The following is a 16,543-nucleotide window of genomic DNA, read 5'->3' as shown; positions in this document are numbered from 1 at the left end:
AGCTGTGTTTTCTCTTTCTTTTTCTGTGCTGTATGGACAACATCTTTCCAGTTTCATGTATGAGACACAAGTTTATTTGGGGATCATTTTAAGTGAAAGAGATCTTCGTTCATTAATGCAATCGAGTGTTTCTCTAGCAGAGATGAAGATAGGAAAGACGAGGACAATGATATCAATGATGCTACTGAAATCTACAGTAACTGCATTCCAAAAATACCTTTGTACCTATTTTATTTCACTTTGGTTGGAACGGAACCTTAACAAATAACAGCATGGGGTATTAATTGTTTGTCAGAGATTCTGACTGAAGAGCAAGCATCACATCTTTCTTCGCATTGAAGAGTAACATGACATTGAAGGCAGTAATTACTCGCATTGGCTTCAATATGCAGATTGTAAAATAACTTGTAAGATACACTGTTAGTAAAATAGCTGTGGTTGTTATAACTGCACCTGACTTAGGTTCTTCCCTTGCAATGGTGTGAGTGCTAGAATTCCTGTTGTAACAGCACTGCAGTTCCCCCTGGCTTGCCTTAGACCTTCAACTGAAAAGATGTTACGAGCTAGCTTTTATTGTTCTGTGTAGGAGCGTTCCTGTTTAATGCCTTGAAAAGCAGAAAACTGATGGGTTTAAGGCTCTTTCTTTGTTTTCCTGAGGAATTTATATGAACAGAGAAATGAATCAAGTTTTCTAGCCATATTGGTGCATGTTGTGGAAACGCTGGAGAAGAAACACAAGCCTCACAAATGCATCCAGAGGAAAGCTTTTGTTGCCCTCCACATCGTTACAGATACAGTGAGTATAAATGCTGCAGCCACTTATCTCCAAACTTACTTACAGCAGCGTTTTGCCCCAAACTGAGCAAATGCTTTACCCCAATGTGCCTACTTCTATTTTTTTTTTCCACAGAAATTTGAAAGGAGCTGATTTGTGGAACTTGGAGCTGAAGAGTTTGAAATCCAACATCTGAGAATCTTTCTGCTATTGTGAAAATTATCTATCAAAGCTGGAAATTTAAGGGTTTGCTCAACTTACAAAGGTATCTTAAAACCAGATAATGTTCATGATCATTAGTCGTTTTCTTTCTTTAAAAATACAGTGTTCAGGTTTTCAGTCTGTGTCACAGACTGGTGCGTGGCCTGGTAGATTTCTCCCATTTCTGCATGTGTGCACCTCAGAATTGCTTTATGCTTGTCTTACTTCTTCAGTCAAAATTACTGTGTTCACTTTTTGAAATCGTGTTTAATTGAGTCTGAAAGCACACATCGCTTTAGAATGTTTAAGTCCTGACTTGATGGATACATGAGAGTTGCAGTAGGTCATTGAAAGTAAAAATGAACAACATCTGTGAATTTACAGACAGGAATGCTCCTTAATTAAGCCTTAAGCTCAGTAACAAAATGCATCTCTTCTTTATATATCAAAAGCCCGGTTACACCTCTAAACTTCTGTATGCATAATTACTTTTAACGTGAGTACCTGCTTCATTTTGCAATATGGACTTTGGATTGAAATGCTAGGTATGTAACCTTAGTCCTATTGCCCACCTCAATTCAAGACTCAAAGATTAGGAATGCCAGACTGATATAAAACCAGAAGCAGGAAAGCAAAACAAGCCTTGTGCACTAATGCCACAAGATTATGTGGGGGATTTCTGTTGTTGTTAAATCTGACACTGAGAGCAGCGGAGTCTATATGGATAAATATATAGCAAAGCAAACTGAAGATTATTTTGTTAGCCTTTCCTAAACAAGCATTTATGCTTTCTTTCCTTGGTGCTTGGTGACAGCCCACATTCTGTAGATGAAGAAGAGTACGATGAGATAGTACATGGAGCTCTTCAGAAGAAGGACGATGTACACTAAATATGCTGTCCTGTGTATAATGTGATCTGTAACAAACATAAGACAGGAAAGCCTTGTTTAATGTCCATATTACACAACCTCCTAAAAGGTAGGTAGACTTGGGACTGTAGTCTGTTTACTGCTGCAATTATATAGAATCCAGTGGACAGTGTGAGAACACATAAAATGCCTGACTGTCCTTTGAGTAGGTTTGCACTAATAAGCTGTAGACTGAGCGGGTTTCTTAGCACTAGACTTCCTCTCAATGCTGCTGGGTTATTATTCCCTGCAAAGACAAGAACATAATTCTAGTGCTTCCAGCACTCATTACTGACAGTACTATGTTTGCTTGAATCCTTTTGTCTTGGATTTTTTGAACACAAGGACTAACAATTCTTCCTGAATTCCTGTTTAAGCTAAAGTCCAAAGTGCTGGGCAGTTGCTGGGCTGATGAAGCGTCAGCTGAAGCACTGAACTTTCAACTGTTTCAGAGAGATATTAAAAAAAGTGACACATAATGTGGGCTAATAATCTAGTAGCTGAACAGCATCTTTGCATCCTAATAAATCTACCTAATAAAAGTAGGAGAGCCCATTCCTGTAATCCACAACAGAAGGTAATTCAGAGTAGCACTGAAGTGTTTTTATGTTGCAAACCCCAGACTTAAAAGATTTCCTGTATACTATTTAGAAAGATCTTTTTCGTGAGGTTCTGGGCAAATATGTCAATATCTGACTTCCGCGCCATGCGTCGCTCTCCCACATTTTAATACATTTTAGTTACCTCTGTTAAAAACTGTGCTGTTTCCAGATGTGTTGCAGTCCTCTTCCTGAGAAGCAGTCTTTGTAGAAAAGTCTGTATCTGTGGAAAGAGATTTTTAAATGGAACAATTAGGCTTCTCTTTGCTTTTGACAAACATAAATTTGAGAAATAGGGAAAAAAAGAGGCAGTAACATGTATATTAATAGTGAAATTGGAAGTTTTAAACAGCAAAAGAGATGGTTAAGATCTGTCAGAGCAGATGTTCATGAGTAGGATTCACGTGCACCAAGAATTTGAAGGGAAGGTAATACGCGTAGAGAATTGACTTGGGTATTTGTTACCATATGTGGGAAGTTTGCCCTTTCAGGAATGTGTCCCTTAAGCTGTTCCTTTGCAGAGTCTCTTTAGAACTGAATCCACCTGATCTTGTCACTGAAGTGGCTAGAGTCTGCCTACACAATGTACTGTTATTACAAATGCAGAATAATTTACATTGGAAGGGACCTCAATTAGTCTGTTACTTAATGGCTGCTCTACAGTAAGGAATAACCTTGAGGAGAGCATGATCTGAGGTTACCTTATTGGGAATTTGCTATTTTGGTGGTGCTTGTTCTCAAAAATAAACCCTTTCTGTGCTCAAAGCAACAAATCTCTGTTTGTTCTCGGTTATGGTGTTTGTATGCATTGATATATAGTCTTAAAGGCATCCGTATTACATCTGTAAATACATCCTCCATCTAAATAAATGTAAAGCATATTTTTGTCAGAATATATTTTGATCATTATTATGGCCATGCTCTCACTTATTGGAGGTACATTAATTTATAGGAAATTGAACAAAGGAAGGTACTGAGAAAAGACTAATTTAAACCAATGTAGGCAGCTTTTTAAAAGAAAGATATTACCATGATTTATACAATTTGCATCGATTATGGGTTACTTTTTTCATTGTCTTTCAGATTCTGCTTTGCATAATCTTTCCTCAGTTAAATGAGACATCTTATTTTCAGACATGGCTATTACCTCACCATTGCTTGACATTGAATAAGTAAAACATTTAAACTTCGTTCTACATCCCCAGCAACCTTGGTTTTGACTCTTAATTATTTTTTATAGCTGTGGCTAATGTCAGGGGGTGTCAGAGGGACTTACACCCCTCAGTCATGGGTTGAACAGAGATGTAATACTGTTTTCAGAGACTTCTGTAGACAGGGAAGTAACTGACACAGCTCAGCACAGAGCTTTTGGAGCTATGCTGGTTTACACTTGATGAGGTTCAAGAACTGCTGTTTTCTTATTGCAGGGGGACATTCCATTGGGAAGCATAGCACATGCTGGGTTGCTTTCCCTGGGAAAACTTTGTGTATTTTAATGATTGCTGTGCAAATGAGCGCAGATGCTTTCAGGAACAGTGATAGAAAGCATTATTTCTATAATTTTGTTGCAAAGAAAAAGTGATGTCTTAATAATATATAGAATGAAACTTTTAACATAACATTTTAGTATCTAACTTGAACATGTAACATTTAGTATATAACTTTTAACAATTCAGCATATACCTCGTGTCGGCAGTGAACGCTCTTGGCTCTCATGCTCATATTTGCAGTAATATTTTTTGTCTTTGTTCTCCACTGGTACAGTTAGCCAGCTGCCAATTGAGTACTCCTCATTTTTTGTGGCCTTCCAAGTGTCTCCTTTTACTACATTGTCTGTTACCTCCTCGTTTTTTTCATCGGTCCATGTCACCCGAATAACTTCTGGGTAGAATTTCTCAACAAGGCAAACATAAGTTATCTGATTTTCATGTTCCTTCTTCAGGATTTCAGAGTTTTCTGGTGGAGAATTTCCTTTGCCTGGGTTGATTAGTGGAGGGAAAAAAATAACACAGTAGAGAGTTAGAAGATCAGTAGAGTACAGGAAACAAATACGCCACCACAAAATACAGTTTTTAAAGAGCAGTAACCTAAAAGTCATCTTGACAAATGTTCTGGCTCCCTAATTTGTTATTAAATACTTAGGATGGGAATAGAAATGTCTTTTGTATGAAAGGAGTTTTAGGTAATAAGATGGATGAATCACAGCTCCTTCAGTCCTTGAAGTAAAAAAGTGTTTGGTGAGCTGAAGGAACCTAGCATTCGAACACAGTTTATAGTAAATATTATTCCAGTAGACAGAAAAGGTAAGTTTTAATTTTCAGTCAAAGCCAGTTACAGTACTATTTAGAATTGGAAATAGAAAGTATGACTTTTAGCCTTATTTTTAAATGAGTTATTTTATAGAAAATTAAAATGGATAGCAGCTTTTATGAGTATGGTACAGAAAATTAAACTCCAAATCAAAACCAAGACTCAATTCTAAACTCATATTTATTTAGATAATACAGAGTCTTACAGAGTCTGAGGTGTATTTGATCTGAAGAGGTTTGATATGTGCCATGTGCATTTAAGTCCTAAATTGTTTAGTGAACACCAATGTTCGTTCATGCTTCTTGTCAAGCATCACATCTATTAGAGGAAGACTACAATAGACTAGATCTACTCTTTCATACTAAAGTAGATTAATAGGTATGGTAAAAAGGTGCTTAGCTTAAATGAAACATTTCAATCATATCATAGTCCTGAGGAAGCATATGTCTTGAATAACTGCAACTGTGTGCATGCATGGAAGAGTCCCATGTGCACACACAGGCAAATAGACAGCGGAGAACTGGATAAATTAAGTTTTGCATATATACATATATACATATGTGTGTATGTGAAAAAAAAATCTCCATAAACTGTAGGTATGTTTATGGGAAAAAAAGGATGAAACCTTGTAGAATTGGCTGTAGATGTAGATGTATTTTTAGGTTGAGCTATAAGGTTGTGAAGTCCACAAGACAGTTTGCACTGTTGTAGTTTTATTCCGGTCAAATAGTCTGATTCTTTCTGAAGAATTTTAAAATAATGAATTTCTGCTCCACCATCTTTTTGCTTTAGTTAAGCTTCTAAGAAATTTGCAGTTTAGTTTTTAAACAGTTTTCTAAGCAGGTTTTAAGAGCTGTGTAGGTCTTTTATTATTTTAAAATAATATATACACACACGTAGATATTTCTTAAGCTAAAATCTGGGTTTTCTCTATTGTAATAACGCAGTAAGCCTGCAAAACATAGTGCAAAGAAAATTCTGGAGTTAGGTTTGTAATCAATGAGCTCTTAATGAATTGGGTTCAAAACATATGCTTTTGTAGATCAATTATGAAGTTTTCTTGATGAACCTCCTCTGCAGTTTCTCCATAAGCACCTATGAATAAGATTTATAAATAAGGTCAATGTGTTCTTCAGCTGAACTTTTCAGTACTTGAATAATCCACAAAATTGAGCAATTTTTGACTGATAATTAAAGCTCCGCTGTTCCACTTCAAGCCAGTGGGAGCTGAGAGCATGCAGCACACTCAGATTACAAACAGTGTTCTTGTCCTGCTTGCCAGCAACTTCAGGTATTATCGTTGATAATAACATAATAGTCCTGACCTAATGGGACCTTCCCCAGATACTTAAAGAGCTGTCAGCCTTCTCTCCTAAGCATTCCCATGACAAAACTTAAAAAATAAGTCCTTGAAAATACTTACTGGAGATGATGAGTTCTGTTCCAGAACCAAATGATTTTGTTAAACCACACTGGTACATCCTCTTACAAAAACTGCTTGGGACATTTATGTTGGACAAGGACCAGATTTAACAACCACTATATGAATATTAAGAATTTATTCATTTGGCTACATGACTGTAGAAAAACAGAATTCAGTCTCAGCTAATGCTGCTATTCCCAAAGAGCCTTTAGTGATATGTACTTTAAATTCAGTTTCAAGCAAGTCTGTGCCATCATTTCTTTAAAAAAACATCAAAACAAGCCGAGTGTTGTTGCCTGGGGCAATGATTGAGATAGCATGTTACCTTCAGGGTTTAAATGGATGCAGGATTGGGACTATTCAGCCTCAAATCCTGCTGTACTTGCCTACACAGTACTATTGCAGGTAGTCAGTGCCAAAAGGAAACATTACAGGTGCATCTATATATATGGAGAAGTATCAACTGCCATCATTCCTGTGCATGTCTTTCCCCAGAGCCTTCTGGCTTCTCCCCAGTGAAAACTATGTGCACCTTACATGAAATCCTGCCAACACTGAAACTAATGGCAACATTTCCAAAGGTCCAGTGTTATCCCTGAAATTTTCCACTGAAACCTGTTTGTGTGCACCCTCTTACAAGAATCATCTACTGAATTCATCTTTGTGCCCATGAAATCCTTGATATCTTAAAGCCATTAGAAAATGTTCTTATTAATCATGGTAAGAAGCTTTCACTCTGCAGGTTTCTTTTGAGTGGCCACATCTTCCCTTTTATGTCTTACACCTCCATCCTTCTGCCCTAACACTTGTTTGGACTTTCAAGTCTATTAGGTTTTAATTCAGGGCTTCATGTTTTTCCCTGTTGAAAAAAAACACTAATGCAAACTAATGATCATTTTGATTTAAAAGGGCAGGAAGTCAGTATAATCCAACTTCAGGTAATGTATAAATAAATTTAAGTAAAATCTGTTTTAGGGAAAGTATTTCTTGTAATCATATAATTACAAAAAGATAACTATAGCCTTTTGAACTCTGAACTTCAATACGTTTGATGAAATTAAGGTAGATACTTCAGTAATGTTCAGGAGATAAACTGGGTTTGGAGAGCCTAATTCAGTCTTTAGTTGAATCTCAGCTTGCCTGTTGCAACCTGGTGAGTGCCTAAATTGGGCAGAGAAGAGATTCAGAGCAGCCCTGCAGAGAAGGACTTGGGGGTGCTGGTCGATGAGAAAATGAACATGAGCCGGCTTCAGTGTGCGCTCGCAGCCCAGAAAGCCAACCGTATCCTGGGCTGCATCAAAAGGAGCGTGACCAGCAGGTCAAACGAGGTGATCCTGCCCCTCTACTCTGCTCTCGTGAGACCTCACCTGGAGTATTGCGTGCAGTTCTGGTGTCCTCAACATAAAAAGGACATGGAACTGCTGGAACAAGTCCAGAGGAGGCCACGAGGATGATCAGGGGACTGGAGCACCTCCCGTATGAAGACAGGCTGAGGAAGTTGGGGCTGTTCAGGCTGGAGAAGAGAAGGCTGCGTGGAGACCTCATAGCAGCCTTCCAGTAGCTGAAGGGGGCCTATAGGGATGCTGGGGAGGGACTCTTCATTAGGGACTGTAGTAATAGGACAAGGGGTAGTGGGTTAAAACTTAAACAGGGGAAGTTTAGATTGGATATAAGGAGGAAGTTCTTTACTGTAAGGGTGGTGAGGCACTGGAATGGGTTGCCCAAGGAAGCTGTGAATGCTCCATCCCTGGCGGTGTTCAAGGCCAGGCTGGACAAAGATTTACTTTTGCATTTGTGTTACTCTTGTGGTGAACCTATGCAATCAGTAGGATAAATGCTGGTTTCTGTATAAAACACAGTATAAGTGCACAGTAAAGCATTGGACAAAGCAGTGACATGGTTTAGTGTGAGGTGTCCCTGCCCATGGCAGGTTGCTTAGAACTAGATGATCTTAAGGTGCTTTCCAACCCTAACTATTCTATGATTCTATTAAATTCCCTAGGAAGATACTTACAGAAGAATCCCGCATTGCCGGTTTATGTTCTCAATTGTTATTTCTATTCTGCTGTAAGCTTCACACCCTGCATCTATTCCACCAAATGCAAATGCCAAACCTGTCTCTCAAATCCTAGCCCTTCTGTTAACTGCATTATTTAGTCTGGAGCAACTTCGTTTTGATCAGAACTAATTAAAGGAGACCAACAAGAACAAAATCAAGTTCACTACAAGCTGACAGGAGCTTAGCTCTTTCAGTATAGATATGTTAAAGATTCTGCTCAAGCTCAAACCCTGCTGATTCAATTGAATTAAGGTCACTTATCCTAAAGTGAGGCTGAATAGTCCCAATCCTGCATCCATTTAAACCCTGAAGGTAACATGCTATCTCAATCATTGCCCCAGGCAACAACACTCGGCTTGTTTTGATGTTTTTTTAAAGAAATGATGGCACAGACTTGCTTGAAACTGAATTTAAAGTACATATCACTAAAGGCTCTTTGGGAATAGCAGCATTAGCTGAGACTGAATTCTGTTTTTCTACAGTCATGTAGCCAAATGAATAAATTCTTAATATTCATATGGTGGTTGTTAAATCTGGTCCTTGTCCGACCTAATCCTCATTTTCTCAATTTCATTCCTTTAGGAGTAGCTTAATGTCACCCCTGAAAAGACAAGCTTTGATGAAATGACTGATCTTACATGTGTAAGGTAACTACAGCCTTTTGGCTCTATTAATTGGCTGGAAGTCTTGGCCACGTAAAGACAAAATCCTATAGAATTGGAGTGAAAATTACTTTAAATTGTAGATACTAAAAGCATGGCAACTACCTGATTAACACAGTGAGGATTTTCACTAAAAACAAAACGCTTATCCTGATACAGATATTTCTATTGAATTATAGTTATGATTTAGTCTTTCTGACATAAATCATTAAAACCAATCTCTTCTTGACATGCTAATACAAATTTATATATATCTAACCAGGCTTGAAACGTTTGGTAGCAGTAGTTCTTCTGCTTTGTATTTGTGCAGTTGTTTATTCCAGGACTATGGCATTTAAAGCACATTTAATGGGAAAAAAATTCTTGTCCTCCACTTCCCGTTAAAATAAAAGTCTACAGGAAGGGCATAAAAAAGGAGCACCTCTTCATGTGCGTGTTTTTAAGCTGTGGACGTGGCAAAAATAATTACAGACAAGTTATCCACTTTTACTAGCCTAATGAAATGAGGGTTTTGGCAATAGCCATTGTGTATTGCTCTTTGTATCTGTATTGGGAAGGGGTTTTCTTCTTTTGTGCTTAATTCAGAGCTGCTTAATCCTTCAGTAAAGCTGGGGGGGGAAGAGACACATAGTCCCAAAGGAAAATGTTTTGCTTTTCAAAGAATTTGAGTAACCCAAAGGTTTGGCACTTCTCTTTCAGAATGAATTAGAAATATCACAAAGTTTGAACATGCATGTTTAAACACAAAACCATCTTTCAGTTCTCTGAATGCTGTCTTTGCCATGTTTAAGCTTTAAAAAGAAAATAATGATGGGGTTAATTACATGTCTGTGCTGCAATAGCTATTGTGTTTCACCCATTCTATACATAAATAGAAAACCATAATATTGGGTTTTGCATGTGGAAATGCTGTTCAAGGGGAAAATCCTGCAAAGCATTCGGTAGGGTTAAAACTAGCAGGAGCTGAAAAAGCAAAGCACTTCATGCAGTCAGTGTCTAACTGTACTGAAAAGCATTGCAGAAGCAGTTAATTTTCATATTTTGTACTTACTTGAAACAATAAGCTTAGTTCCACCTCCAAATATTTTGATATCGGCATCCCACGGTCTTACAGTGCTTAGCAATATCTCCTGCTCTGCACTTCCCTTGCAGTGGCTACAGAAAATGTCTCTCTGATTTAGAGGCTGCGATAGATTTGGCCCAGTGCGATATCTTAATTTTCAACATGGACTGGAGTGCCATTTTTAGAAATCCTTTGATTTTTTTGTAGTGAGTGCTTATTTTATAACTATGTTCTAATCCTTTTGGGCTCTGGGGCTGCTCTAACAAAGAGCTCTTGTCTCTGGCCTGTTAGGTTTTCTCTGAAGAAACCTCTTTTTGCTGTTTTAAGAAGAAATGTGGCTACATTGTGACTCCCAAAGGAAATTAAGCAAGTTTACTACTTGTTGATTTAAATGTACAGGTAAGCATTTTTTTTTCCCTAAGTGTCCTATTTTGTGAATTACATATTGTGTGAAAGTACCTTAACTAAACTTTCATCAAATTCATATTTTGAAGCCCATATTTTAAATGCAAATTCCATATTCTAAACAAAGTTTACTGATGCTTATAACTAAGTTCATGCTTTTTCTGTGTGGTTACTCTATTGTCTTAGCAAAAGCAGCTGCCTCTCCATGGGGACAGCTTAGTTGGAAATTGCAGCAGAGAACATTTTTGGTCAGAGGCATGGATAACATTTTAAATTTCTCTAACTCTCTTCTGCTTTTTATGACATGGCTTAATTATAGTCATGTTGATAGTATCAGCTACTCTCTGAGCAGCATACTGTAGGCACTGCTGTAAGCTTTCTACTGAAAACAGCATTTATTGTATTGATCGCATAGCTTCACCCCAAGGATAATACAAATGCAAAAGTAAAGCTGTTATGTTCAGTAGGGCCAGGAATTAGGTATTTCTGACATTCCAGGTGTTTTTCCTTCCCAGTCAACTTAGACTGAACCACCTCTATCAATAAGAAACATTTTGCATTTCTCGCTTGCTGTTCCAAGAGTAAAGCAGTTCACTTTTCTTTCCCAGAAAAGAAATGAAAGCATGCATCCCAATATTTACGTTTTCCCTTACCATTTTTCCATTCCCCATCCTTAACAAGTATTCAGTAATTGTTCTAGAGGTGATCTCTCTATTCAAAAGGTCAATATATTTATTGCCCATCAACCCACCCAACTGGGGCACCATGCATAGTTCACAAATGAAACCTAATTTATCAGACAGAAACTAGTTTTTCTACTGTCTTTCATGCTTAATTATCTGAGAACCTGAATGCATCTGTGAAAATCGGATCAATAGTAATGGTACTTACTAGAGACGATTAGTGTGGTTCCCATACTAAAGTATTTCGTCCAGGTGCTCCACACTGTGTTTTGGCTTTGCAATAAGCCAAGGTGCTCTCTTGCTGTGCCATTGCTGAAGAAAATCCCATTTATTTCCCAATCAGTTCCAGATTGTGTGAAGCCTTGGCCCTTGTCTGCTGGGAGGATGTCAGGAATTTCAGACTTCCACCTGGTTATCAGGCTGGTGTCTAATGCCCTTTGGAGCAAATATCTTTCCTAAACTGTTGCAGATCTGTTAGATAACCCTTCTCCTTAGCATCTAAGCATTAGGTGAAGATTTCTCTTCAATTTTAGACACACAAATAGGTGCACAGAGTTCTGCATGTAAAAATACATACCTCCAGGTGATGATCCTGCTCTTTCCCAAAGGGATACACATCTTTTCACCTGCAAATAAGTGACATCAAGTACTAGTAGCATGGAGTTCATTTTCAGGTGTCTTCATACAGTTCAGCAGAGGGAAAGGAAGGAGATCCAGCACCATAAGATTCACAAAGGTGTCCATGTGCTGCAGGTTGCTTGCTGGTAACTTTTCATATACTAGCCAGTGGGAGAAGGAGGCTTTTCCTTTGTGCACAGGTTTCTTTATAAAAGAGCCCAAGATAACATCAGAGGAGTCACCACTACTGGTGATCAAAGAGCCTGCGTGCTTAGTTTGTGAGTTTGAGTTCTTCTGGGATCCCATGTGGCATACTGACTGCAAAACAACGTTAAGAAGTGTGGTTAGAGGGAGGAACAAGACTGAGGGTGAAGGTCTTTCTGTTGAATTATGTATTAGAAAAAGCACTCATCTACTCTGAAAGCTCCTGGGCAGCAACATCATATTCTGCAACCACAAAGGAATAGCAGGAGTGATGTGGACAGAGAATGGTGACAACCAGTGCTTTTTCTTCCTTTCCATGGTGTTTTGTGATGTCCTTAGACCATCTCACCTGCAGTTGGTGGGACTGTCGGATTATGTTCATGACAGTGAGTATTAGGGAGGTCTCATTAGAAGTAGCAAAACACTACATACTGCAGACAGCTTTTCTAACTCACCTATATGACCTGGGCTTGCATGTATGAGGAGGACAAAACTAACCTATAGCCGTTTGGAAATCTAATACATGTTTGAAATTGTTGTGTCTTTTTTTCATCCCATCAGACTAATATTCTTTAATGAGTTACACTTCAATGAACCAAGTGAGGAGAGTATCAGGGTACCACAGTAAAGGAAAATATTAAGAAGAGGCTTGATGGTAGAGGAAAACCTTTGTGGATTAATTTCTCAGGCATTAGGATCAGTATGCACGTTGAGGTAGTGGCTTGGTGGGATGCATTGCATATGAGCTGTAAGTATGAAAAGTTGTTCTTAACTATGGAAACTTCTTTAGTACTACTTTTGGTAACTGTCTTCAACTTCTTGGGTGATTCAGACACAATACTAGTGAAATATTGAACAGTGATAAGCAGAAGATGGGAAAAGGGAATGATTCAGCTCAAACCAAGAAAAGAACAAAAATGCTCACCTCCAGATCTCGGTAGGAATAAACAGAAAATCTTCCTCCTCTGACAGCTAAGTTTTAAGTGAAAATAACATTCCTTTTCCTTTACTTAAAATCTTGTGAACCTTCAGGCCAAAGCTGTCTATTTCAATTTTCTTTGCCAGGGTAATGACTTTGAAGACCTTCAGTACCACTTACTGACCTATTTCCAGGAACAACAACATGGAAACGTGCTCCCTTTCCACTAAATAGGTCCTTGCAAACTTGCAAATGAACTTGATGACATATTGAGCAGAAAGGAGCACCTGGATTGGAGAGGATGGGTAAGGTATGGGGCCTTCACTGTTCCCTTTGCACTGTTCCCTTTGCACTGTTCCCTTGCTCAGTCAAAACCTCTGGCTTTTGGAAGCTGATGACTCCAAGGCATCAGTTGGCACTGAGCATACCCTGCTTCCCCAGCATCCATGCTTGAGGCCAGGTGGCTTATCCCTGCCAAGAGAATTGAGTGCTTGGCAGTGCTAGGTGGTAGCAAGCATATAATTCCCAAAACCAAGGTACAATTCCTAGGCATGTTATCTTTCTTTTAATGACTTCTATTTCCTAGGGGAGAACAGTGGCTGGACTAGAAAATCAGTGCAGTGTTTGCTCCCCTCAAGAGCCACAAGGCTTCTGCCATGGCTGTGCAAATAACACCAGAGAAGCAGGTTAGTTTCTATTATTTATGTACCAAGTCTTAAGGCACTGAACACTTCCTTTGCCCTTAAGATATTAGATGTGTGTTTGAAGACCAGGGTGCAAGTGACCACCCAGACTTTGGAAAGGGCGGCTGTGTGGGGTTAGCTGCTCCTTTTGGGTAGCAGAAAAAGATTTGGCCTTTCAGCAGCTCATATCAGATGGAGTGAGAAGACCAGGTGTAGCGGTGCATTCCCTCCTCACCTCATCCTCTGGGCTGCTCCATGATCTCAGGAATGCCTGTCAGGCTTTGGTCTTTGTGTAATGAGTCAGGTAGTGAAGCATCCCTTGTCCATACCAGGATCACTGCATGACTAAGGAGGAAGGTGCTGTTGGTACCAGGGAGTCCTGTTGTCTGGCTAAGGTGAGAAGCAAGGGCAGGGATAGTCAGTCATTCCCTGACAGCCCTGAAACGCTCCTTCCCTTGACCACAGCCAGAGTGGAACAGTACAACTGGAGTTTTGAAAACTTCCTAGTTATTATTTACTGGTCACAATGGATATTTGCTAATGACTAATTCAGATCCTTCCACCCTGTAAACAGTGGTCCTTTGAGTTCTCCTGGCCTGCAGCAGGCTGTGACCAGCATCTCCCTTTGAGTGGGACACCCCTTGGGGCTCACAAATTCAGTTTGTGATACCTGAAGGACCATCACTGAAAGCTGTTGTTGGGATCTGGGCTGAGGCCCCCCCTCCTCAAGGCTCAGCCCTCACCTGCTGAGAAATGCCAAGACATCTGACAGGAACATTACACTGAGCTCCAGGGGACTTGTTAACAGGCACCTTTATATATCCGTGTGTGTGCACGTGAGTATAAATTGATATAGCAAATGCAGTCAATCCTATTGTCTCCCTTTCCCTTTTGTGCCTTTGGTCTCATATTAATCCTTTCAGCTTGATTTTACCTCAATCTTCCTTTGCACGTTTCAGCCATGAGGCAAGTAATAGAGTGAACCTTGCCATCAAACTCTGTGAAGTCTCACTTTATAAATGCACAGTAGAACTGCTTTTGCCGATACCTTTGATGTTGATTCTTTGAGCAACCATAAACCCCTCATTTTGTGACACCTGTAGTTCTGCTGTTGAGGGCTTTTTGCTGTGATGATCTTTGAGTTTCTGTCATGGTGAGTGTCCCAGTAAGCGCAGTAGTAAGTAGCAGCGTCGTCTGGAATCACATCTTTAATTGTAAGAATAAATCGTTTCTGGCTAGAAACTTTTTCAACCATGTACCTTTTTGCTAGAAAGCCAGTTTCAGCTACAAGTTTCCCTTCTGAGAATTGCAGGAGCCTCTCTGGAGCTCTACCCTCTTTCTGTTGATACCAGTGTATGGATACACTTTCAAACATTGCCTCTGAAATTTTAATTTCACATGTCATTCGTGCACTTCTTTGGGACTTGGTAATGGATATAGGGCTCTGCACAGGATATATTTGTGCAAATCCATCTAGGAAAGAGAGGAGAAATGATGCCATTAGCTGGAATTCAGAGGTGTGGAGAAGATGCCTGTTAGCACAGCCATGGGTGCTTATGAGGAAAGATAAGGGAATGAAGAAGGACTTACAAGACCAGGAGGCTGTGACCACAAGTGCTGTCAGCAGCAGCATGTTTGCTTGTCAGGCTCTGCTGTTGTTGAGAGTCAGAGGAGGGTGAAAGGGAGCCCAGATGGGGACAGTCTTCTGTGCGAGGAGGAGGTGACTCTTGAGCGCTCTTCAGCAACAGGTCTTCTGCGTGCAAGCGGATGGGGCACGTTTACTGATACCCCTCTCCAGGCTGGTAAATGGTAGCATTGGTTAAAAGGCTGTAGTCCTTTCTGCTTTTCAGGTAAATATGAGAAATGTTGGTCAATCTGATGATTGTGGCCCTGTAAGACTTGAGCCAGCTTAGTCATCTAGCTCTGGGATGGCAAAGCACCAGGGAGCCCCCATGTTGGTGCTGCCCTCCACTGAAGCAGCCAGAGGCCATCAGCCTGCAGGGACCGGGGCAGCTGCTCCCAGGGACATGACTTTGGTTGTGGGTGCAGGAGGAAATGCACAGCCACGGGATTTCAGTTTCAAAGCTCAGCTGGGATGAAAACATTTCTGAGAAAGGAAGGCTGGAAAGCAAAACAGGGCTGCTGTCAACAGCCATGGCGCAGGGCATCTCGGGGAGCACGGGTGGTACCACACTGAGCTCCCCCGTGATCACTGTTAGGGAGATGAGCTGCTTCAGCCTCCCTGCTGCTGGCAGTTGGCCACGTGCAGGAAGCCAGCAATGAGCATGTATTGCTAACTGGCTTTGAAAGGTGCTCTTGAGCACAGGGCTCTAGGGAGAGACACCTGCTTCTGTGTGGTGGCAATGGACAGGGTCCCTCTCTTCCCAGTAAATAACCATGAGAAAGTCTGTTTCATTTTCTGTCAGGCTACCCTGAGGTCAACGAGGAGAAACGACTTGAGGACTGGCAGGGACAACAAAGTGGTGAGGAAGAGACAGCAATGATACAGACTTTAAGATGAGGGAAGGGAGGTACAGGGAAAGGTCACTCATCCCAGGAGCATCCTATGTCAGTCTGCTGTGAGGGCAACCGTGGTTACTCAGAGTGAAAACTGCATTGGTAATTGTATGTTGAGGACACGAAATCAAACCCTGTTGCCAAAATCTGCCAGGACCTGTATAAAAACAGTGCAGTATGTAGCTCTTCCTCTGATCACACAGCAGGAATCTGTCTAGCACCTGATCCCAGATCAAGAGTAAAGGAATATGGTGGTGAGTGGATCTCACAAAATTAAAGGTCTAAATTACAGACACTTTCTAGGTTTTGTACTGTAGCTTTCTACCACCGCAAGCCTCCTAGTAGGAATAATTGCAGATCAAACTTGATGGTGTCTATGCCAAGAGGACATGTGCAGTGGCCAGAGTATTTTCAACAGAACACCTTTCCAGGTTCAGATTTTCACCAAATGGACTTCTCATGTATTAAATGGCCAACATTCCCTTTCAGAGAGCTTCATTGCCTAAAGTTATCT

At 40.1% G+C, this 16,543-nt stretch overlaps 1 protein-coding gene across 1 annotated transcript; it reads right to left on the bottom strand.

Annotated features, from left to right (window-relative positions):
* Positions 1–201: 201 nt before the first annotated feature.
* LOC136007680 (immunoglobulin kappa light chain-like) lies at positions 202–15,639 on the bottom strand. Its single transcript, XM_065665746.1, has 6 exons — positions 15,103–15,639; positions 14,664–14,985; positions 9,989–10,026; positions 4,167–4,460; positions 2,629–2,706; positions 202–1,892 (listed from the first exon to the last, which is right to left on the bottom strand). Exons 1-6 carry the CDS (start codon positions 15,143–15,145, stop codon positions 1,759–1,761), a joined length of 909 nt encoding a protein of 302 aa, XP_065521818.1. The 5' UTR covers positions 15,146–15,639; the 3' UTR covers positions 202–1,758.
* Positions 15,640–16,543: the final 904 nt, after the last annotated feature.

This window comes from Lathamus discolor, chromosome 2 (genome assembly GCF_037157495.1).
Source record: "Lathamus discolor isolate bLatDis1 chromosome 2, bLatDis1.hap1, whole genome shotgun sequence".
Classification (NCBI taxonomy): Eukaryota; Metazoa; Chordata; class Aves; order Psittaciformes; family Psittacidae; genus Lathamus; species Lathamus discolor.
This window is presented reverse-complemented; position numbering and strand designations above follow the sequence as displayed.

Bases quoted from the DNA above. Each gene is read 5' to 3' on its own strand.
- LOC136007680 (XM_065665746.1), bottom strand. From the start codon at position 15,145: ATGCTGCTGCTGACAGCACTTGTGGTCACAGCCTCCTGGTCTT. The intron at 14,986-15,102 runs GTAAGTCCTTCT...TCTCTTTCCTAG, and splicing joins GGTCACAGCCTCCTGGTCTT to ATGGATTTGCACAAATATAT. The intron at 10,027-14,663 runs TGACAGAAACTC...GGATGCCGATAT, and splicing joins GCTTACTGGGACACTCACCA to CAAAATATTTGGAGGTGGAA.